Consider the following 24,959-nt stretch of genomic DNA (forward strand, 5'->3'; position numbering starts at 1 on the left):
GGGATGTTTGCAATTTAAAGCAGTGTGCAAATTTTATGCTAATCTAAAATAACTCCAGATAGTTAAACATTGATCAATTAATCTCTACTTCAAACCCACCCAGTTTTAAATTTGGGATAACATTTCCTGTTTAGACAAACCTTTACAGAATTCTGCAGTTTTCTGTAACAGTCTAGATCATGTTAATGTAGATACTGTCTGTATTCTATCAACTCTCTTCAGGAAGTCTCTTTTCACGATGAAAGAGTTGTTTCTTGTTAAAAACCATCCACAAACCCCACAGTTTAGCAGAACAGAGAGCACACCAGGCCTTTCTTCAGAATTTAGGTCAAACTTGTGAAGCCCTCAGGGCACTGACTCTGCTATACTTGAACAATGGACATGTTAGACAACACCAATTTTTCTTTCTGTGTAGCAATATCTCAGAAGAAACAATATTTCCAAGAAGCTCCAAAACAGCCCCAATGTGCCAGCAGGTATTTTCTCCTTTGTTGCCTCCTCCTGCCCCTGGCAGGACACCCCAGGCTCCTGGAGCCCCAGGGAGCTTCTGCATTTTCCTGCTCACACAGTGCTAAGGACAGAGCTGTCCTCACATGGCAGCACAGAACACAAACACTCACTCAGCAATTCCCCATTCATAGAGCAAAATGAGTTGTGGGGTCAAAAGGGAACTCACTGTACAGACAGAGCTATTTTAGCAGCAAAATGAGGCAGGATGCAGCCTGATCCCAGCCTCTGAATACAACACAAAACATCATCAAGCCCCATTGAAAGGAATAATGAACAAAGACCAGCAGTTAAATGGAAGCAAATGCAGGGGGCTTCAGCAGCAAGGGAATATCAGAAAAGGAAAAGAGCCAGAAAAAGGGAAGAGGAACAGGGCAACAACAAAACAACCTGCACAAACCCCTCCAGATCTGTAAAAATGGAGAGAACATTGAGTAGAAAACTGCTGGAATCTGACAGGCTAATCCAGCATCTAATCTGCCTCCAAAATGACTTCTGAAACACCAACACCTCAACCACACTGTGAGGAAAATCCAGCTCTTACTAACGCAGGAGATTTTTGCTCCTGCACAATCACAGCTCCCAACCTTTGGCTCCTCCAGCACAAGCCCCAGACCTGCAGAGCTGGCAGGCAGATCACACACCACAATAACCCATTTTATTTGGCATGCACCATAGGGCAGGTGAGGGAGGCTTTGGGAGGGCACTGCAGGCATGTGGAACAAATGGGAGAACAAAGAGAACAGATCTGCTAGCCCTGAGACACAGAGGCTCTCTGTGTGCACATATCTGCATGAACAACATGGCTGATACACACACTCGTACAAGTGAACTGCTTTTTTTACACATCTGAACATACAGCTCTAATGATACTTTTAAATATGCTAAATATTGCCACATGCTTCTTGCAAACAACTCAAGTACAGAGCATATTTATCCTGACAAAATAAAAACATAAATGTTGATAAAAATACTGCAATGGCAACATTTTAATTTACTGGCTTGATTGCTACATGGCAGTATCTTGTTTATATATAACAGAGAAGGGGACATGTGTACAGAATGATGGGCTTTAAAAAAAATCATTTAGGCATTTTTTAGGTCCAAGCTCTTACTGTCTGCTCCACTGCTGGTTTCCCCTCCATGCTCCCTGTGTGGGAAGAGCAGTGATACCGACACAGGTTCCAGCATTTACTCAGCACCCTGCAGCAGCTTCCTACTGAAGCCAGGCTGCCTCTGAGCCACAATTCCATGGCTGTCCCAGCAGCTCCCATCTGCTCCTCTGAGGCAGCAAACACCCCCAGAGCAGACTTGGAGTGGCTGGGCCACAAACCGAGCCCAAAGGGAATGATTTCTGCAGTGGATGTGCAGCTCAGCCCCAATGAAGGTCCTGGAAGCACAGACAGGATCAGCTGCTGCTCGAGCACACTCACAGTGCCCTGGGAATGCCAGGGCCATCCTGACAGGGGTTTATTTCTGTTTTCCAGAACCCACCTGAGCTACAATGGTGACAGAAGCACACAGAGTTATAACCATTTATCCTTGGAGCAGCCCTGCTGCCCTGCTCCTTGTGCCAGTGTTTGTTACTCAAGCCCATGGAGTTACTCCCCACATGTCAATAAGGTTTGCTCAGCTGCCCAAGGCTTATCAGAACTCCTGACAGATCAGGTCCCAAAGGCCTGAGCACAGCACAACATGGAATTTCCTATGGCACCAGGGAGCTACAGAGGGATCAGAGTCAGGCCAGATTTAAAAAGTAAATGGCTTTCGAACACATGATTAAAATTTCCCCAATAACAGAGGGTGAAAAATGCAAAAGAAATGTAATGCTTTGAGCAAAAGCATTCTGCACTTCAATTAAGACCAGCTCTGATTTACACTCACATGCATCTGTACACAGAGAAATATTGGGCAGATTCCCAAATGAAAAGGGAACAGCAGCACAATCCTGAAGCACTGAGGCTCCTCCTCACATGGCTGAAGCTCTCTAATGATTTATTTCCATGGATAACTCATGGATATTTTGCAATTCTTGAGCTTCTCCCAGTGAAAAGCAATCCTAGAAGATTTTATCCAGTGTCATATTATGACACTGAAAACTAAGCAACAACAACTGTTGGTGTCCTCATGAATTGTGGGTTTCAGGAACAACTGCTTGGGGAAACCACCCAGTATTTCTCATGATCCACACTACCCCACAGATCCCTGCTGTGTAACTCTGAAATTCAACCACCACATTCCAGTTTTCCCATTTGAGTCCAATGATATTTGCATTCATGATGATGAACCAAACACTTCAACAGTTATAAACAAATACCCAAAACAGATGTACATGACACTCTTCTCAATATACATATTGTGATTTGATGCAATCAGTAAAATGGACCAAAAACCATCATTTGTAAATAAAAATCTGCTAGAATTGGAGGCTAAAAAGAGGGTTGGGAAAGAGCAAGAACTGTGCTTAGCTCAGCACTGTATTGGTCCCTACCCCATTCTATGCTTTATGGACCATGGAACACATTCTGTAATAAAATACACAATAAAGCAGCAAATAGATATTGGTCTATGATATTGAGATAAAACCAGCAACTGAAATGCTGTCAGTGAGTTCTCAGTACATGGAAAGCTAAAGAAACACTGCTGTAAATCCAGTGCTGCTCAACAGGAACCAGCAACATTTCTGTGTTCACCCAGTACAAGGAATTGGAAGGCCAGTCTGAACACTGTGATTGCAAATATAAAATTCATACATCAGATAAAGCCTGGCAGTGAAGAAATCACATTCTGGAGCCTCCTTCATTTCCTGTGTTCACCTTATTCCAGACCCAAATGCAACCCAGAACAGTCACAGCCCGTGCACAGCTGCTGGCAATCCAAGCCTTCATTTCCCATTCCATCCCACTTAAGGGCTGCCAATCTGAGCACTAATTAATTGCCCACATGCAGTAATTAATTAACTGCCCCCAGCACGGTGATAGGCACAGAGACCCCCGTGCTGCTCCCAGTGGGGAATTCTCCTGTTCCCTCCACAGGCTCAGGCACAACTGCTCTGGCATTTCCTCCATCTCCTCTGCTTTTTGTGTAGCCAACAGTTCAGCACTGAATATGGGTATAACTGTGCAGATTACAGGCTGAATCAAAATATTTGCAGCTAAAAAAGAAGAGAGGGAAAAGAGGAAGAAAATTTTGGAAACAGGACAGACAAAAGACAGAGCTGACAAAAAGAGGAATCATGGGGGAGCTGCAAAATGAATATAGAAGATGTGATAAAAATAACCAAAAAGCCCAGAGCACAGCCAAGGAGAAATAGGAAATACTGCAGAGAATAAGGAAAAAAAACCCAGCCATTGTCACAACTTGCCTGGATCACTCCCACTTTCATTTTTAGTTTAAGGGATTTCATGTCATCCTCTTGAAAATCCCCAGTTATATTCACATCTGGCACAAATTGTGTGGTCTAACAAAACTCCCAGGCTGTGGTTAAAGAATTCACAGTGGGATAATAACACTGTTTGCACAGGTTTGCCCTCACCTGATGATCAGAAATAAGGATTTTAAGCCTGGGGAAAGTGTTCCTTCTTCAAGGGCAGCAAACCCACAGCTGCATCCTATTTGAGCCTTCTTCCCATGGCCATCCTGCCCTACAACATTTAAAGTTTAGGCACTGCAGTGGCAAGGAGAAGAGAAGAGGAAGGGTTTGATTCCATTATGTATCAAACCAACACCCCCTGAGGTGCATTTCACACCTCAGCAGCAGATCATTCCCGGTGTACTGAATGATAAATGTGGCAATATTACATGTGGCTGGTAAAAATTGTTCATTTTTAGAGCCCTCAGGATAGGGGGAGTTTTCAGTGCTACTAAGAATGCTTTCTCTTGTTATCTCACAGGAGTGCAAACCCAAGACCAATGACTGTTCTCAGGGAAAATATCTTTCTATTTCAGAGGTTGAAAATCAGCAGAAACAGGAAAGAAATAGAAAGTTCTTGTATGATGATGTGGAAATCCTGCTCCCTGTCTGGCCATGCTGAAGTGAATAACAAACATCAGGTGGGGCAGAAACCACTGCAGAGCCAACAGGAACCATCTGTAACATCAGAGTGGGTTTGCTCTCTTAAATTCCCCTCACAATGGATCAGCAGCAAAGTCAGGAGCTGTTCTATAAACACTTGCCAGGCTTCTGGAGTTCTGCTTCACCAGAACACAAATACAAACACTACTCCTAAAAATTCAAACACTGTTTATAACACATACTTCTTATAAATCCATTTTCCTTTTTTCTACCAATTCAGACAAGAAAGGTTTCTCTACAATTATCCACAAAACAGTTTTATTATTCTGAGAAGGGCACTTACTAAAATGAGTGACTTTTGTTACCTTGCTTTACATTGTATGACACAGCCTGAAGAATCTAAGTATCAAGTGTCTCTTTTGTGTAAGGCAGATTAAACTAAACCTCTGTTAAACTACTCAGAAAACAGAATTTACCTGGTTTCCCAGAGCCTATTCTAGCTGCAAGACCTTAGCCAGCTATAGTCTATCATTAAACAATAAGCAGCTAAGCACCATTGCTTTTACAGCAAACACACAGAACAATTAAAGTTCAAAACCAACAAATGTCACCAATACTCTGCACATAAAACCCAGAAAAATAAACAGGAAAGCACCAAAGCAACACACTCAGAATTTAATGCTGATTAGAATTTCCCTTTTAGCCTCCTCTCCTTTCCACCACAGGCTTTGTCAGTTTGGTTCTTTGGTTGTTTTAAAAAGCCTGTGAAAAATGCTAATCACTTGTTTTAAAATTTTAAAAGTTAAAAGTAATACAATGGTTATAAGAATAGTAATAGAAATTAGAGCAATAAGGATTTGGACAATCAGAGTTAGGACAATACAGGACAATAAAAGCAAAGAATTATGAAGGAACATTCAGATGCTTTCCTCTTGAAAGCACAGCTTGCTAACCAAGGATTAACTCTTAAAAGCAACAGCCTGTTGCATATTCATACATGATTCAAAAGCTCCTTTCAAAGAAATGATGTTTTCTGGTTATGGTCAATAAAATGTGTATTTTATGATTGGCATTTCCCCCTTCATCTTGTAAACCATGGTCAGACTCCATGGGGTCTGCAAGGAGTTCTTCACAATAAGGAGGCAATAATTCTTCCTCTTTGGGATTTTAGTGGCTTGTTGCTGTTATCTCTGTGCAAAGAGTTTCTTGATTATCTCATCTCTTTCTTGAGCTCATTAAAAAGTATCTTTCATAGCATAGTCTTTACTTTAACATTATGTTATAACCTGAATCTATATTTAACACACTACTTAAGAGAATGAATACTGCATTACTTTCTAACACAACACATACAATATTCACTGGAATATTTGCAAAAAGCCAATCATAAAAGACACATTTTTCACAAGCCTAAATAAGTAACAGAAGCACTCAGGGCTCCAGAGCAGCTTGGAGAGGGCAGTTTAACGACTGAACCCTTACAAAACCTCTGCTCCCTCCCCACTCCAGCTGACTCCAGTTTGTCACAAACGAGGGCCTGGCAAACCCAGGTGCAGGGAATTTCATTGCTCATTGCCTGGGTTGGCTCTGTCACTCCCAAATTCTGCTGATTGAATTCAGGTGAAGAACAATCTGTGCTTAACAGGTGCAGACAACACAAAACTCCACAGGACAGAGCAGCTTTATCAGAACAAAAGCAAAGACACAAATCCACATCAATTTGATACCAAACATTCATTCTGCACCCAAGGCCTTTTCCCAGTGGGATCTCTGATGTCTGAGGCAGGGATGTCCCATTAAACATCTCATGATCTGAGTGTTTGCTTGGCTGAGTGCAGGTTTCTACATGTCTATAGAAAGGAAACTCATTTTGAAGATTTTTACTGAAAGAAAATCCTAATTTAGTCACAAGTAAGCAAAGGACACACTTGTAATGGGATTTTGGCTCACAGCACTGCTGCAGAGATTTGAAATGTGTCCAAAACTCAGCTGCTCACACTGAAGGATGAAGGATTTCCAACTTGTGAAAATACACCTGAATACTCTCAACTCAGGCATCTTAGAAAAATCACCACCAAGACACACCTTCCTTCACTCAGCACACACAAATATTGCTGAGTTCATCTTTACAGAAATTACTGAAATAACAGGAAATTGTAATCCTTTGTGTAAAACCCCAAAAGTCTGTGAATTAAAGAAGCTGCACCTGAATCAAGGGGAAGGCAGAAATTCACCCTGGTCATTTTTAGAAGTTAATTATACATGGATATTATAATCAGGAAAAAAGTTTATTTTAATTTTTTTTGTGTTTCTTAGTTCATGAATTATATTTATGTGTAAAACAATAGTTCTAGGATGCTTAACTGTCAAATCAGCTTTGTATATAGACACTTAATGTTTTAATTGTACCACTTTCAATTTGTTTTTAACACTTAGTATATTCCTGGTTAAATATTTCCTCTAATTCATGTACTGCCATGTTTTGTAATTTATCTGGTTTTATTTTAAAAATATATTAAACTAAGGAGAAAAGAAGGGAATGACTGCATTAGTTACTTAGAAAATAAAGTTCACCCAGCCTGGAGCGCCATACAACAGCTGCCTGAGCAGTTAGAAAGTTTTATTATTTTTTTATCAATTTATTATTCCATCAATCCACTGTCTAATGAAGTTAAAAAAAGAAGCAGCTTCAAATGTAAACATTAATAATAATTTCACAAGCTAAAGTAAAATATTCCTTTGCCTTCTGGACCCTCACAAAGGCTGTGCCAGCTCTAGATCTGTATTTTTTCAGACTGTGTGGATATGAGCAGTGCTTTTAGATGAGAAGCTGTAATTCATCAGCACTAGAAATCAAATTTCTTCTTACACTTGTACAATAGAAAATGTTACTCTGGAGAGCCCAAAGAGCAGAGTTAATACCAACATGCCAAGTGCATCAGACATCCCCTGCCTCTGCTACAACTGCTGAAATGAAATAAATCAAATGCTCTTTTCCCCAGAGCTGTTTCCACAACGATAATATTCCAAGTGCACATTAAAATGTAGGATTTGAACACAATCAATTCAGCCCCCTCAGGGTCTGTGGGACACAGCCTAGGGTGGTGCTGTTAGAATTTTGTACTGCAAACCAGCTTTGAGCTGATCTGGGCATTCAGAGCTTTTGTTGTGCTCCAATACAGGCAAACAGATCAAATAGGAAGCAGAATTAATTTAGGTAAGGGGGCATTGGAGGAATTCCCAGATTTGCCCTAGAAGGAAGAATTCTAAAATTCTAGAACTGAGAGTTCCATGCCAGCAGTACCTAAGTTTGCTGGTTTCAATTATCTGTATTACTGACACACTTGCAGCTCAGCTGAAATTACAGCTGGCAGTATTTGCTGATCAAATCTGGATTTCTGAAAGCAGAAGATTAATAGAGATGAGTGGTGTGGGACACATTATCCACATTCTGCTCTCTTGCAAAAATATCAGACGAGTTGAGAAACAACCAGAATTTTAATGCATGTTAATTTTATTTTTGTATTCTGCAGGCAGCTGGAATAAGTAAAAAAAGATCTGTAATCATCTCAGAATTAGAAAAAAAAACCTGAAAGCCAAAGCTTCATTCTATATTCATTATTTAAATATTAATTATTCATTATTTAAATATTAAAATAGTAAAATTATATTCTTTGGCTTTCATGATCTTATAGCAAAGCCACAAACATATCTAGAAGTGTTTTCACTTTTACTTGAAATGAGATTTATAACGTGACTGGAACACACCTTAAAAACATTGTTTTGTTTGAAGTTAATTGCATCTAGAAATTATAATCAGGAAAAAGGTTGATTTTTTTGGTTTTTGTGTTTCTTGGTTCATTGATTATTTTTACGTGTAAAACAATAGTTCTAGGATGCTTAACTGTCAACATTGTATTAGATAATAGTGTAACATGGTATTAGGTAATAGTAATGTCTTCATTTATTTAGAAAATTACTGTAATAATTGCACTTCTGTGTAGTAACATTCACGTTATCTTATTTGGCTGAAAACAGGGCTTTTTTACTGAATGGGATTTTTAACTTTTTCTAAGCTGTCCAGAGCAGGTCCAACAGGATGTCACCCCTTAGCAGTACTTTACAATCAGAAGTTACAGTTCCAAAAAACCCCCCTAAACCTGGAGATTGGCATCTATTTTCCAACAATTCTTCATTTTAAAACCTTCACTTTGAGATGTAGCTTTAGGAGGAGGAGCCTTTGTAGGTTTTCATTTAATACTTCCCAGGTAACAGCACATTTGAGTGCCAGCTCTCCCCAGGCAGGGACACAGTCTGTGCCATAAAGGTTCCACAGAAAGCTGGGTTTGGGTTTCAGGGCAGTGTTTTGGGAACAGCCCAGCCCCTCCTCAGAACAAACACCTCCAGTGGGGAACTGAACTGCCCTCAGGCACTCAGGGGAGGAGCCACAACAGAAATAGGGATTTTTACCCAGAAGGGTGAGAATGGAACAAGCAAACAAACACAAAAGGATGCAAGAACAGAATAAGGGGAACTAAGACAGCCAGGGAAGTTCCCACGTGTCAGTGCCAGAATGTCTCAGAGTTAGGGCGGCTGGGGCAGCCTCTAGGGGTGACTGTGGGGCCACAGTGCAGAGCAGATCCAGCAGCTGAGTGGGAGTTTGATAACTCTGCAGTCACCCCTGAAGGCTGCTGAGAAGCACTCACCTTTATTCACTCTGGCAGCTGGGCCTTCTTGTTCCAACAACTTAAGAAACAGAAATAAAATTAATTTAAGACAAAAGGAAAAATATTCAGTCAAACAAAGCATAATCTAAAACATAAATGAGGATTCTAATTAAGAAAAATAAAGTTTATGTTCAGAATGTATGAAATGCTGCCAAATTTTTCTATGAACCAAATTCCTCAGGGCTTTTGCTGGTTTCTGGAAGAGCTGATCAAAACCACAGGTTACATTTTCAAGGTGAGATGGGTGGAGGTGTTGCATGCTGAACAACCAAGTGTGGGGAGCCCCACGTGCATGGGGGCAATCCAAGAATGAAACAGGAGACCAACCTGAGCTGTCATTCCCTTGGAACTCTCCCCTTTGGGGTGGATGCCAGAGGTACCAGCAAAGCAGTTCCACCTCACTGACTGAGGGAGCCAGGAGAAAAGCTGCAATCCAGCATGTTGGGAACAGTATGCTAACATTCCCACAGCAACAACCAGTGCAGGACATAACTGAAAATGACATTTGAAATGCCACAGTCTGCCTTCAGAAGAGAGAAATGAAGAGCTAAAACTCCCCAGGACCTCCTGAGCACAATGCAAGGTCTGATGCCTTAAATTCATGCTGACATGCAATGAAACTCTTCTGTTTTAACATCTTTGGGCATGTTGTCCTAAAGCCACAGCCCTGGCCCCAAAGAACAAACCATGGTTGTGGCAATTGCTTTTTTTGGTCAATCTCACCTTTTTGTTCTTTTTTAAATTTCTGTCACATACTAGAGGGAAAAACCCCTCTTGTCACAATGCAAGAGATTTTTCTTTTTTACTGGAAACATTTCTTAGGAGCCTAAATTTCTGCCAGCACCCAGAAAAAGCTCAGATGTGCCAATATTGAACAATTCTATGTAGTCCCAACTGCTTAACAAGTCCAGGATTAAGAGCAGTCCATCATAAATGAAATTAAAGGACATCAGTCTCCACTGCTTCCTCCAGAGGTAATTCTGTGATGACATTTAGTCAACAATTTATTTGAAAGCCAAAAATATCAATTTTTTATATTTATGCATTATATAATACTGCATAATTATATCTATATATACACTATTTATATGTATTTATGTGTGTACATAAATTTATAAACACAGAACACAATCCTGGTGTTGACAGCAGCCTGTGACAGCTGCAGCAGATGTTCAGTTATGAGAATTTGATCAGCCTGAGCCCCTCAAATCTATAGGGAGGAAGCAAGCAGGACAGAAATGTGTGCAGTGCAGTGACTGTCATGCTGTATAAAGGAACTGCTGCCAAACTAAATGACAAGGTAAAAGAACATTTACCCCTAAGCAGTGGGGAGTCCCACAGATTGGAAATGAAAAGGAACAGATACCACAGGGAACATGTGAAATGCAAGACACATTCAAGTAATATTTAATACAGCAAGAATCGGGGCATTCTGAAGAGCTGACTTATTTAACAGCAATTAGATAAATCTGTCCTCAGTTGAAACACAAAGTACATTGTTATTCTTAATTTACATTTTCTTCTGACCCTTCACCTGGTCCAACAGGCAATGAAAACACAATTGTGAAGTTCTACTGATGTAGACACAAGTGCCAAAATATTCCTTGCTCAGACAAATGCATGCTGCTTTCTCAGCTCCCTCACAGGAAAATCATGTTTTATCTCACATAAGGCCAGCTCTCAGAGAACAAGACTCTCTGTTCAGATTTACAATATTCTTAAAATAGGCCTGTGCAGAAATAAATAGCTGTCTCCCATCTCCCATGCAGATCTGAGATTTCCTCACATGCCTGGTCACACTCGTGCATCCACCAGGCTCTGGGAGGTTAAAGATCCCTGATCCCCATCAAAGCACTCAAACAAGCCCTGGAAATTCATTTTCTAGAAATTTTAGAATGGAAGATTAGTTTACTTCCAAGCTTTTAGAGCGATCCATCTGTGTAACAGAGCAATTCATATGTTCCCTCATAAGGCAGTGCCCACAGAGTCATCACCACGGCTGGAAAGCAAAATCATGTCTGTGCTAACTCCTCACAAAGGGAAGAGAAACGGCAAAAAGTGAGGAGAGAGTCTGGGAATTTAGCAAGTTCTCTGAATCAGATAACTTCCCTTCTGTGCCGGCTACAAAATGGATAACTGGGGGAAAACACGGAGGGAAAAGGTTCAGAAGCTCTGTTCAGTGCTGTTTTAGGCAGCAATGGGCAGAGGTTTGATGAAAGCTGCCCTTGCACGTGGAATAAGCTCAGGGCCTGAACCTTGAGGTCTCAAGGAGCACCACAGCCAGACATTGGAAAGAAACCACACAAACACCTGACACTGTTCAAAGCCCACAGGCCACATCCAAACCCAACTCAACAGTGACTTGTCATGTTTATGGGAGTGCCTTACAGTGGCTTCAAAATGAACTCTTATCAATGTTTCAAATAGAAAGTGATGCCATCTTGTTAAATTCACATTTTCCATAGGTAAAACTTTCAGTATTACATTTCTGAAGAAGGAAAGTGGCACTGGAAGTGCTCACCAACCTTCCTGTTCCACTGAAAGACTCATCAGGCACTTTGAAAAGATGCTCACAAACCACTTCAGCCTCTCTGTCCTTCCACAGAACCAGCTGCACCAGGCACCTTCAGAATACAGGACCCTCCCTATTATTCAAACATGTCTTTTAATGCAATTTAAGATTATTAATTATGCAACCAGTTATTAATTTTACCTGTCTTTTAGTGGATGTGCAGCCAGTCACAGACACAAACAGGAGAAAGCAGGTGTGACATTATGACACCACCAAAATCCATGACATGCTGTATTTAAGGGAGATTACCATGATCCAAAGAATGCCTTTTAAACTTCTGTTTTGTGAGACTAATACCAGGAGTTATATAAACAAACATGCAATTGTGCCTTTCTGTGTTTTTATGTAAGCACTGTGATTCATTTTCTTGCCTATTACTATTATTTCTCTTTTTCTCTTGGTTTCTCAGCCAACTCCTCAGAGCAGAGACTGGGAACCTGGAGTTGTGCTCTCAGCGCAACCTCACAGAGCTGGGTTCATCAGAGCCCTTTCTGCTGTATTTTAGGCTCAGTGCTGCAGGGGAGGCTGAAGAGTTTTGTGCCATTATGTAACTGCCTGGCAGCATGTAGCTCCAGGCAGTTATAATCTGGTTTACTGCTTGTCATTTGCTAATACTTGGGGTTTTTTCCTCCAGCTTATGCTCTCAGGGATGTTACAGGGGGGGAGAGAGAGCAGGACAGAGAGCAGGTTCAGCCCCAGCTGCCAGGCTCGTGTGGAGAGCACAGCAAATCTCCCTGCTCATGCCCTGAGCCTCCTGCAGCACCCAGAGCAGGGCCCTGCCCTGCCACACTCAGGGAGGGCCCTGCTGGTGGCTCCTGTTCCTGCCCTGCCACACACAGCCTGGGCCCTGCTGGTGGCTCCTGTTCCTGCCCTGCCACACACAGCCTGGGCCCTGCTGGTGGCTCCTGTTCCTGCCCTGCCACACACAGCCTGGGCCCTGCTGGTGCCTCCCTGTCCCTGCCCTGCCACACTCAGGGTGGGCCCTGCTGGTGCCTCCCTGTCCCTGCCGGTGCCTCCCGTGCCGCTGGAGGCTGAGGCTGAGCAGGATCTCGGAGCACAAGGGCTGGGTAAGATTTAATTCCAATCAAATCTGCTCATGGAGTGCGTTCACAGGGCTGGGCAGAATTCCAGGTTTAACCACACCATGGCAGCCAGCCAGGAGTGGGAAATAGCAACACACTTGGTGCTGTGCAGGGCCACAGAAACAGGTCCCTGCATCGCTGCCTGCAGATCCTGAATTCTTTCAGAGCAGTAAAAATCACAAGCTACTAAAGGAGGCTTCACATGTCCTTGAGAACACTTCATATATCTACTTGCTTTTCTATTCTCTTACACCTTTCCTGAGCTAAATATCCTTTTCCCTTCATTCTTTCACCCCTGCCAGATTAGACAAAAATGTATCCCAGCTAATTCTTCAGTACAAACCTAAGGGAAGAATTACAATGGACAAGCTCCCTCCGGGAAGGGAGCAGCCAAGAGCCAGTGAGGGTTCCTTCATGTGTCTGCACTCTGCTCATTCTGCAAACAAAACTAAAATGGTATTTTTCATGCTGTATTTTATTTCTCTCTCCATTAAATCAATCTTCTTAAAGGAGAAAAAAAATTAAATCTGAAAATCTGATAGAAGCCATGGGAAAACTAAATATGAAAATAAAACTAACAAAACCCACAGAGTCCTCAAAACTCTATGTTCTTGGCTACATTCTATTTCAAAGGAAGAAATTACTTTGTATCTATTTTATTAAGATTGAAATTATTTATAAAATTGCTTTTTTTACAAAAGTATTAGTGTTCTGCAAGGGAGGACTTGAATTTATGAAAGGTGATTTTTAAAAGGATATAAGGAGAACTTAAAAGGATAAAAGGAGAATTTTTAATAATCTGAACTGTTCTTGCCAGAGGAGATAAGATGGAAGAGAGATGAGCCTAAAACAGATGTGTAGATTCCTTTAAAAAATGTGTTCTTCCTCCAGTTAATGGAAGAGAAATAATGGGAATTACCTCTCTTAATTTATTCGGTGCCAAAATTTTCTACTACAACAGGAAATGGCAAATTTTCATTTGAAATTAATTTGAAATATTTATTTGGAGATCTGTGATACAATTATATCACAAACTCTATATTCCAAAGAGTTTCATATCCAAAAGAAGGCGCCCAAAATTTTGAGTGCATTCTGAGTGACATGAGCTGTAATACAGAAAGCAACTGATTATTTGTGGGAAAGGAAAATGCAGAAGGGGAAGGGGAAGGAAAAGGGGAAGGAAAAGGGGAAGGAAAAGGGGAAGGAAAAGGGGAAGGAAAAGGAAAAGGAAAAGGAAAAGGAAAAGGAAAAGGAAAAGGAAAAGGAAAAGGAAAAGGAAAAGGAAAAGGAAAAGGAAAAGGAAAAGGAAATTTTTTTTACACCATTATTTAACAACATTAAACAATCAGAATCTCATCAAGTCTTAAAGAAGAGGAGTGCATATGGAAGGTCACAGTGCTCTGCTGTGCATCTTCTGCAAATTCCCAATGAATTATTCCTTATGGCCACAATTAATGAGAGCTGCCAGACCAAGGAGTGACTTTACCCAACATGCAGCTAAGACACAGCAGAATTCCTGTCTGGGATTTGAGTGGGCTACTTGTTCTTATTCCTGTCTAGGCCTTATGTGGGTTACTTGTTCTAAGTATCTTTTGTAAAATTCTCTTTTCTGCAGCCCCACAGCCCGGGTGCAACTCTTTAAAACTTGGTTCTGGTGTTAGAATGTAGGAAGGGCCACCCAAGGCAGAACCTGGGGCGTTGTCTGGAAACAACAACTCTGGGTTAGACCCTCATCCCTGCCAAGCCTCACAGCCAGCCCAGGCAGGGCAGGTGACAGCAGAGGGACGGCTCAGTGCCAGGCCACAGCCACACACCCAACCCAGCCCCAGAGAGCTCCCTGGGGAAAGGCAGTTCCATGATTTATTCCCCTCCTGGGAAGGAGGGGCTGCATTACAAGGAGTGCAGCACAGAGATGCCCATCCTAAAGCAGCCTGAGATCCCAGGCAGAACCACACAAACCTCTTCAGTCTGACAAGCAAAAGCTTAAAATGGCTCTCTCAACTGAAGACAGCTTTCATAAAGACTCATTTAATATCCTTTTAGACACTTGTGGCCACTCCCAGATGCCACATGTTTTAAAACACTCAAACAAATCCCCCATGGAAGTAAAAGGCCAGCACATATGCAACAATCACTGCACCTGCAGGAGACCTTGAATCAGGAACACAACTGAATATGATAAACTTGTTTTACAGCATTAAGAAAGAGCAGTTTGACCAAACAGCATTTCAATTTTTGTATTTTTTTTAATAAATAATTTCTAAATAGATGAGAATCCCATGGAATCCTGGAGGGATCAGGAACCTGCTGAAATCTCATTTAGGTGCAGCCACACTTGTACACGCTCAGCACCGGTGTGACCAGGGCCAGAGAGCAGATCCCAGTGGCCTCATCTCTGATCTCACACAGAAAGCTCAGCTTTTCCCTCATCACAGATTCCAGCACTGGGAGAAGCCAAAGGGTCCTTTAAGGACCTTACAAACAGTGCTCAAACACTAGAGAGATGAAAGGAAAAGTTAAAGAAATTTACATTTAACGCCTTTTCTGGTCAGACAGCAGCTGACTGTGACTAGCCTGCAGTTACAGAGCTGCCAGCATCCAGAGAGGGAGGCCTGCTCTGCAAAAGGGTTCAGCCTTAACTGCAGGTAGAGCTGTAAACAACTGAGGGTGTGCTTTGTCTTTTGTACTACAGTCAAAATAAAATAAACAACAATTTTTACAGTCAATTTCTAAAATAAACAACATCTCTTTGAAAAAACCCAAAAAATTAATCTTCAAAAGTACAGCTCATCTTGCCCAAAACTGTTATTTTGCAATTAATATTTGCAGGTAGTAGGTTACTACCACAGTAAGTGATACTTTCAGTATTTATCTCTGCATGAGGATAACAGTTTCTGAGGATGAGGAAGCAGGCATTTGCCATGAATAGATGCCCAATTTTCATGTGGAGGCATCAATATTGGTATGACTACATACAAACTGCAGTGCCAGTCAGTAATTCTCATGTAGGGTTATGCCTTGAACATTCAAGTCTGCTACAATAATGGAGGCACTCAAAATTCCCTATAAAAAATCCAGTAAAATCTTTTGTACCAAGGAGTGTTAGGCAGCCAAAATAACAGGGTTGCTGTGTCACTCTGAGAGTAACCTTTATTTTATGTTCTGTTTTAATTACCATCATTTTAGTGAATTTCCATCCATCTGTCAGAGAAGAAAGAACAAACTTCACCGCCAGCACCCACAGAAGTTGCAGCAGTAACGCCGAGCACACCAAGGCTCATTGTGCTGCTGGAACACTTCGAGAAGCTTGACATAAACACACACTCAGCCCTGAGATCAGCCTCCCTAAAGCTTTAGGGGGCTGTGCCCAGCCTGTGTAAATACCACCCTGAAGGGAATTTAAATTCAAGGTGTCTCTTGGACAGCCAACACGACAGCTAAATGTCCCTGGGGTAGAAATGCACCTCATGAAAAACAAGCTGATGTTCCAAAGAACAGTCTTTAGGTGGGAAGAAAAGGAGGCATTTTTACTCTTTACCAAAGTTCCCAGTATGAAAGGATAGGAAAAGTCAGGCCAATACCACAAGCAAGCCTTTGCCTTAAGTAATGAAAACAACTAAAATTCCCAAAAACCTGAGCAGTTGGCAAATCACCAAAAGACCTTTCTACAGACCTCTAATCCCCTCCTACTTTCACACAGAAGCATTCCAATGCTTGGAACTGTAGATATATATATATTTTTTTTTAAATTTGAAATTAATTTAAGTCACATGAAAACATTTTCTGTGAGTTTTCATCCTGGTAAAGAGTGATTACACACAACTACCTGACCATCATGACTCCTGGCCATCTGAAATCAAACTGAAATAAGTTAAAAAATGCAGAGTCTTAACACATAGGAAATGTAAAAAATGTATTAAAAAATTAGGTTTAGACTGCTCTGGTTAAAGGCTGTGGATAAATGATGACCATTCTCATCAACATATAGTGACAAATGCCTGCTGAGTTTCTCTCCAATTTTAACTGATGTAAGTATTTCTAAATCACTTTCAATAAGATCCTGTGACTGTACACTCCAACACATCTGATGCATTAATACAGATATTTAAGAAACCAATTTATAGCAGGTCATGCTCTGATTAAGACTTCAAACCTAAGCCCAGCACAGCACTCAAGCAGAGGCAAAAGAGGCCACTGGAACTCCATGGAATAAACAGCATTTTCCCAAGGTTTTCCAGCATTGAAAGCCAAGGAGGCAACAAGCTGATTAGAGGAGTTTCTATGGGGAACTAATTCCTTTCATACAAAACTCATTTAACAACTTGCTGCCTCAAAAGAGCTCCCAAAACCCTGCTTCACCCCCAGTGTGCCATGTCTGGATGGTGGATGCATGGTGTAGCATCTATGAAACAGGGCTGGAATTTCTGCTGTTGAAAATCTCTCCCAAAATCTCTCTTTTATTCACTGAATCTCAGCAGTTCTGTGGGGTCCCCTGGGGTGTCTGAAGTCCAGGGTTAGCCCAAGCTGCAGGCAGTGCAGCTCCCATGCACTGATGATAAACAATACCCACAGCAACCTGAACACCACTCTACAACCAACACCCGCTGTCACCTTCCAAATGGTGGCAACTGAACAGAAATTTAAAGTATTTTAGATCCCTTAATAAGCATAAACAGAGATATTATAACACTTAATTTTAAATAAAAAATATTAATGTACAATTCAGATCCTCTGTCTCTGAGGCTTTGATTTGCATAGCTCTGCAAATCAGAAATTGCAGAATTATATTGTGGTCAGCAATACACAACACTGCTTGAAGCATGTCACTCCTTTTGTCCCCAGAGCACAAGAGCAGAGATCCCCATCCTGACACACATCCAGTCTCCTGAAACGACCCTTGTGGAGAGCAGCCCAGGAAATCCCATCCCTGCTGGCATGGCAGCGCTTTAATCCCAGTCTGTCACACCCTGAGAGCAATATTCTGATAAATCCCAGCTGTGAGCAGCCCTGCATAAACAACAGCCCTGCAATCCATGGATAACAGCAGGGCTTTGCAGGGACTACAGGCACCTGGGAGGGGCAGCAGGCTTGGTGCCTCACAGAGACCGCCATGGAGGCAGCCAGGATGCAAACCTGCTTCTGAAAGTGCACAGCATACAAAATATCAGATTCCACAAGAAACAGGGTGTATAACAATGTAACATATTCAGGGCAATGCTCAATTCCTCAGAAATTCTTGGGACTAGAGAACAGGGAGAAAGAACTTTGTCACTACACCACAGGAAAAATTTCTCAGGGTTAGGAATCTCTGTTCACAAATGACTTCTGCAGAAACAGATAAAACCAGTTGCATTTTAAGTCATAGTGAGAAGTATCTCAATGGGTTATATTCTTATTTTTGCTGTTTGCCGTGGATTTTACATGCACAAATTGCAGAAAAAATATAGGAAAGAACTGCCTCCAAGATTTAATTGAGAGAAAAACAAGGATTGATCATTTCTGTTCTTCACGTAATGCACAATATTAAAGTAAGGAAACCTGTCCTTCTGGAAGTTTTCAATTATTGTCAAAGCCAATGCTCTCATGAACTCCTCTGCAAAGCAGGGCTCCCTCAAAGGTTAAATCAGTGGTTCAGGGCCTCCTCTCCTCCTGGAGTCAAAGGAGGAGGCACTGGAAGGCCAGCACCTGGTGTGGCTGTGCACAGAAAACAGGACAATTCCGAGCTCCCTTGTTCCTGCTGGAACATCGACCTTATTAGCTGAGTGCAGAACATTCAGTTCCTGAGCAGAACTCGCCTTTCAAATGGGAATCTTGGAAAAAAAGGCATTTCTCCAATACAATAACATTTAATCCAATACTTTCTGCTCTGCTTTAGCCCAAACTAAATTATGTCCAGCTGCATTACCTTGATGCAAAACAAGAGACAGAACTATTAATTTTGGAGAAGATATTAAACATACACACCTGCCCTTTCCACCAAGAACAAACATCCCCTCTCATGACTTCAGTAAACACTTCAAGGTAACACACAATATTACTTCTGAGAATCGTGGGGTTCTCATCTTTTTTTTTTTCAACAAAACAGCATTCAGAAAAACACAAAAAAATTCACAGAAGGAGATAACAGCAGTCCTTGGAAACAGAAGATCTCCCCACATGAAGGTCTCCCAATCTCAGTGATTCAGGGTATTTTCCAAAATCCAAGCTTTCTTTTTTAAACAGTGTTTCAAACCTCTTTAGAAATGACAACCTGTTGGACTGCCAATGCACACCCTGCTGTTTAGAAGCTGGTCTTAAGCAAGTAAATCCCAACAAACGCAGAAAAATTGCATAAGTACATTCATCCATTCATCTCAAATGGATGAGAGCTGTGAAGCTTAAAATGTGAGAATTTAAATTCCCACACTTATTAGTGATATCAGCAATGACCACACAAGGCATCATCTGCTTTGAAGTGCTCCCAGTGATGGGAATTCCATCAGGGCACCAGTGGAAAGGAGGCAGCCACCAATGCCCTGGTGCCAACAACAGAACATTCCAGCAGCAGTCTGGGCAGTCTGTCCTTCCTTAAACCCCTCATGGTGACAGCAACAGCTCTTGGCCCCTCAGAGCTGACATGAGCTGCTCTTGCTTTCTGCTCATTCATGTCTTCTGCACCCAAATGTTTCATCCTTTGTGGAAACTACAGTTTTCCACCAGAATTCTGATGGTGTGGCAGAGCAGAAACCAAACCCATCTTTCCAAAGCAGGAGTTGGACGCTCAGCAAATCCCTCAAGACACAACAATTTGAACACATGGCTCTGGTTTCCTTTAAAGAGCCCAACAGGCAATGTCAAAGTACAAATATGAGACATCAATTCTTTCTATCCCAGTTGTGCTTTCTAAACATGACACTGCCAAAAGCAGACTCCTAATATGACAGATTTTAATGTAAGGGGTACAGAAGCTGTACAATGCCTTTGGTTTGGGGAGGGAGGTGCTGTCAGGTGTTATTATAACAATTCAAACATAAGCACAGAAGTACACAACTCTCTACATGGATTACACTTCCTGTACCAAAGTGTATCAAAAAGTGTGTGGAGAGCCTGGTTTAAGCATGGCTTAAAGAAAGAGGCCATGAAGGTATTCAGCTGAGGGAAATATAGAAGCCTGCTGTAAAGCAGCCTTTCCCAGGCTTGATCCTGTAAATAATTAGGTTCTCAGCCACCTTTTATAACAGTGTTAATTCACTTCATGCATATTGCAAAATCTGAGCTCCTGATAGGCTGTAGAGAAAACTTCAGCTCCTCCTTTTGTTTACAATACAGTTTACTGAAACCAAGATCAGTGTTCCCACCATGATATGAAAGGTTCTCAAAACCTTCATATCTGTTCCCAGACTGGCTGTCTGCTCCCAGTAGTAGCCAAGGACAGAACGGTCTGAGAATCTTGTTGTTTATATAAAAGGTGGCTGAGAACCTTAATTATTTACAGAATCAAGCCTGGGAAAGGCTGCTTTACAGCAGGCTCCTATATTTCCCTCAGCTGAATACCTTCATGGCCTCTTTCTTTAAGCCATGCTTAAACCAGGCTCTCCACAAAAGTGTATCAAATTTTATGTCCACACAAACAAACAAAACTTTTCATTTCATGATCCTGCAGATGTCTCCAAAACACTGAATCTCCTCTGAGCAGCCCAGCATCTATTTTCAGCAGCCTTTTGGAGCTGATAATACCTTTGGAACCAAAATAAACCTTGATGCACATGCACTGTACTTGATGAAATCCTAGAGAGGGGGAGAAGGCTGCTACGAGGATCCACAGCAGCCAAACGCTCTTCCTGGGAAAAGTGGAAGGCTTTCTGCAAACAAGGATTGTGTGACAATTGTGTGGTTTGGTTACAGAGTGTCAAAACTCTGGCTGCAGCAGATGCTTCCCCAGCCCTCCCACACCATGAGTCACCTGGGACTGTTCTGCCTTCACATCCTCCAGGAAACGCTTCATTCATGCTGAACTGGGTGAGCAGGGAGGGCAGCACATCGCTGTGCTCAGAGGAGTGGCATCACCAGGCAACATCCTTCGGGAGGATATTCTAGGCTCACATTTCTCTCATCAAGTAGTAGCTACATTAATTTTCTGCTTTACTGATGTAAATTTCTGCATTCTGGACAGATTTTTTTAAAGATTACCTTGAACACTGTAACTGCATTTTTATTTTGGGAGGTGCAGTTAAAATATCAGCATTTCTGTAGGATGAAAATATCAATTAAATCCACTTCTCGGGCAGAATTTGAGGGAAAGGAACAATGAAGTGGACAGATGAGGAGCAAGACCTGGCCATCTTGCACCAGCATGCTTGGGATTGTTTGCCTGGAGTGCAAACAGCTGAACTTGATTTTGATTTACATTTTCTGGATATTAAAACCAGATTAGTTTGAGCTACGTGTCAGATTTATGGCACTCTCATGCTGGGATTTGCTGAGGGCGAGGAGAGCTGCACCTGCCTTCTGCACGAGGTCAGAATTGATGAGCTGGGGTCCCAGCCCAGGAAACATCAAGGCACTGGAACCACGATTTTGCAGCGCTGTTGCACTGAGATCTTTCCAGCGCTGAAATGAAGTGCTTTGCTTTTGGTGCAGTGCAATAGAAAAACGGAACCTTCCCTCCGTTATTATGGCAATATTTTCAAGCTTTGCTACAAAATAATGATAATCAACAGTATCTAGAGATTCAGCTCTCGCAGAGATTGCTGCTAACAAATCTGAGCTGCTCTAAAACGGCAGGTACAAGCCGAGCTGTAAGAGGCGAGGAGGGGGTATTCTGCAAGTACTACATTCTCCTCCCTTCCCTTTAAACCCCACCCCACCCCACCAGCAGAGAAGTCAGCCCCCTTACCTGATAATATCATCGTTGTGCCCGAGGAAGAATTTCTGGCTGTGCTCCCTGGTGTTGTAAACCACGCCGACTCCAGCCACGAAGTACACCACCTCTTTCCCTGCCGTGTAGTACAGGTTGTTGCGGCACTGGTGGCCCCGGTAGCCGTACACCCACTCCAGCCGGAGCTGGCAGCGCGGAGCCGTCCGATCCGCCATGATAACCAGCCCCCTGCCCACCGGCACACACAGCCGAGCGCCGGCCCGCCTTCCCCCGGCACGCTCTCCCCTTCCGAACGGAGGCGATCCCCGCCCGCCTGCCGGAGCCTCAGGTGTCCCTTCCGCGCGGGGATGAGGATGAGGATGGGGACCGGGCTGGGGCTGGGCCGTGCATCCGCGGATGCGGGATGCCGCCGATGCCGCGCTACCGCCGCGCCGCCACCATCATCTGCTGCCGCCACTGCCCAGGACGAGCCGCCGCCGCTCCGCCGCCGCTGCGCGACCCGGGCAACTTCCCGGGGGCACAAAAACACACCTACATAAGCAGCACGCCCGGCTTTTTTTTCTTTCCGAAGGCAAAGTAACTTCTGTGCGTCACCAGCACCACCTGCCAAAGTCTCCCCGCTGCGTCTCCCGTGTTGCACCTTCTTGGCTTCCCGCACAAAGCTTCCTGGGCGCTCTTCTTTCTAACATATCTACCCTCGGGGCCAGGGCTGGAAGAGAAGAAAACGCAACACCCGTGCGCTAGAGCCGCAGAGTGCACCTGTGTTTAAAATGCAAAGGGACTGCTTGGATGGGGAGCTCTCGTTCCGTGAGGGGAGATCTCCTCGGATGGGGGAGCTCTGCTTGCATGGGGGAAGCTCTGCCTGGATGAGGGGAGCTCTGTTTGGATAGGGGAGTTCTCTGTGGGTGGGGGAGCTGCTCTTGGATGGTGCTGTGGCCACTCTGGGCTGTCTGGGGGGCTCCTGAGGCTTTTCAGCAGGATCCAGTGCTCCGAGTCCTCTCACAAACCCTCCCTTTCAATATCATCTCACATACAACATCCAGCATTAATATGGGAATATTACCCCACCTTTCCTCACTCCCAGCAACAGAAAACTTTCTCCTTTTGGAGTCTGTAGCAACTATGTAATTAAGACAATCTTATTTTCCCGTTTTCAGTCACAAAACACTCCAAGTCACCACGAGATAGGGGGGACTGCAGTTTTGTTTGGGTTTTCTTTCGGGGGGGGGTGTTTCCTTTTTTTCCCCCTATTTTTTTTCAATGTTATCCTTTGGAATGATACTATAAGGAACACATTTTCTCTCTTGCCTTCTGCTTTTTCTAAAGCAGAATTCATATTACCATTATCAGTCGAGCTTGTTTGCTGCATGTTATTGTGGTAAGATATCCGCTGCTTTATAGTATCACTGCACAGGAGCCCAAACCCAGCCCTCCAGAAACTCACTGCACAAGGCCACAACCGCAGGGAAGAGGATGCAGAGGAGCAGAACCAAACACCCATCTGCAGTGCACAGCGCCAGACAGAGGGGAAGAGGGAATTCCAAGGCTGACGACCCCTGTACCTTTTCCCACACAACATGCCTCACACCGACCGAGCCGAGGAGCGGCGTGCCGCCACCGCTCGCACACGGGGTCACAGCGCCGGCAGCACGGCGGGACACGGCAGCGAGACTCCCGCCCCCAAGGGAATGCAAGCCCCGGCGCTTCGGGAGCCGCCTCCGGCAGGAGCCCGGCCCCGGGCGGGCGGGGGCGCGCCCGGAGCCCTCACGCCGCCGGCCCTGAGGCGAAGCCGCCTTCCCGCCTCTCGGGACGCGCGCGGGCGGCGGCGCGAGGCCCCTCCCGCCCTGCTGTGGGCGCGCGCCCCTTCCCGCCCTCCCTCATGAAGGGCCCGGCCCTGAGGGCACCGCGGAGCCCTCAGCGATGGCCGGCACAGCCCTGCCCCGCCCTTCGAGGCACACGCAGATTTAGGGACAAACCCCCCCCCATTTTTCTTCTTTCCCCGTGTGCAATAGTCTTCAAAAATCTCACAGAATACAACCAAATTCGCACTCACATTTTTTAACTCCTTCCCAGCAGCCGCTCACCGCATGCACCTTGTTGTATCATAGAATGGCGGAATGGGTTGAGTGGAAGGGACCCACAAGGATCAGGACACCCCAACAATCGCACCCTGTCCCTGAGAGCGCTGTCCTGGAGCTCCGGCAGCCTCGGGACCGTGGCCATTCCTTGGGGAGCCTGGGCAGTGCCCGGCACCCTCTGAGGGAATGAGGGAAGAGCCTTTCCCTGATATCCCCCCCCAGGCTCTGACACGGCTCCCGCCATTCCCTCAGGTCCTGCCCGGGTCACGGGAGTGAAGAGATCGATGCCGGCCAATTTTCCCGCCCTGGTATTATTCAATGGAATAACTTCCATGTGATCGCAGTTTTCTTTTTCTTTTTCTTTTTTTTTTTTTGTTAATTATCTCATTTACATACTAAAATTAATCAATATGACAGATAGGCTCTTCACCTATCCAACTAGTTTCAAGCCTCTGCTGCTGTGGCTGTCACTTCTCTGTGAGCAAGGGCAGTCAAGCTGAACTTTGTGTTTAAATTTATATCCTGTGTTTTGGAAAAAAATTATAAATTATTATCATCGTTATTTTAACAATTAAGTACACTAATCATGCACAAACACCCCATAAAAACCTCAAAGAAAAACCTTGAACATGTGGACCAACACAACCAACAATGTTTCATTCATTTTTCTATAATCTGTACTCTCAAGAATTTAGTAATTTTTTGATGGTGGTTGAATTAAATAATTTAAGCATGATGTTTTGTGTAACTTTTTGCAATTTAAAAAATGGCATTATTACTTTCCTATTAGGAGCTGTCATGTTGCTGAGAATGTTCCTCAATGCTGCAGCCTGCTGTTCACTGTCAGCACAACATAAATATCCTGGATGCTCTCATGGGCCGTTTTTTGGGTGTTAATTCCAGGTTCTGGAACCCTCAGCATCACAAAGAGAATGGAAGTAGCAATGCAAACCAAAATAAAGTGTGAACCTAAGTTAAAAGAGGGCATTTCTGTTTAAAAAAAAGAGTTGTCTGAATATACTACCAATTTCACATAACTGTAAAAATGAATGCTTTAAAACTTAATTAAAAGAGATATAAAAATTGAAAATAGCAGCAGTATTTTTCCTCCTCATTGTGGA

General features: G+C 43.3%; 1 protein-coding gene across 8 annotated transcripts in view; it reads right to left on the reverse strand.

Annotated features, from left to right (window-relative positions):
* The window catches only part of EML6 (EMAP like 6), a 93,007-nt gene extending 69,536 nt beyond the window's left edge, over window positions 1-23,471 (reverse strand). For 4 of the 8 annotated variants that reach the window (XM_074536703.1, XM_074536700.1, XM_074536702.1 and 1 more), the window contains exon 1: window positions 21,779-22,711. In XM_074536703.1, the coding sequence (XP_074392804.1) occupies window positions 21,779-21,975 (197 nt within the window). In that variant the 5' untranslated portion in view covers window positions 21,976-22,711. Of the gene's footprint in view, window positions 1-21,778; window positions 22,715-23,322 lie in introns of those variants that run through there. The other 4 variants (XM_074536704.1, XM_074536701.1, XM_074536697.1 and 1 more) reach the window with 3 other exon arrangements.
* Window positions 23,472-24,959: the final 1,488 nt, after the last annotated feature.

The sequence above is a fragment of the Zonotrichia albicollis genome, chromosome 3, assembly GCF_047830755.1.
Source record: "Zonotrichia albicollis isolate bZonAlb1 chromosome 3, bZonAlb1.hap1, whole genome shotgun sequence".
Taxonomy (NCBI): Eukaryota; Metazoa; Chordata; class Aves; order Passeriformes; family Passerellidae; genus Zonotrichia; species Zonotrichia albicollis.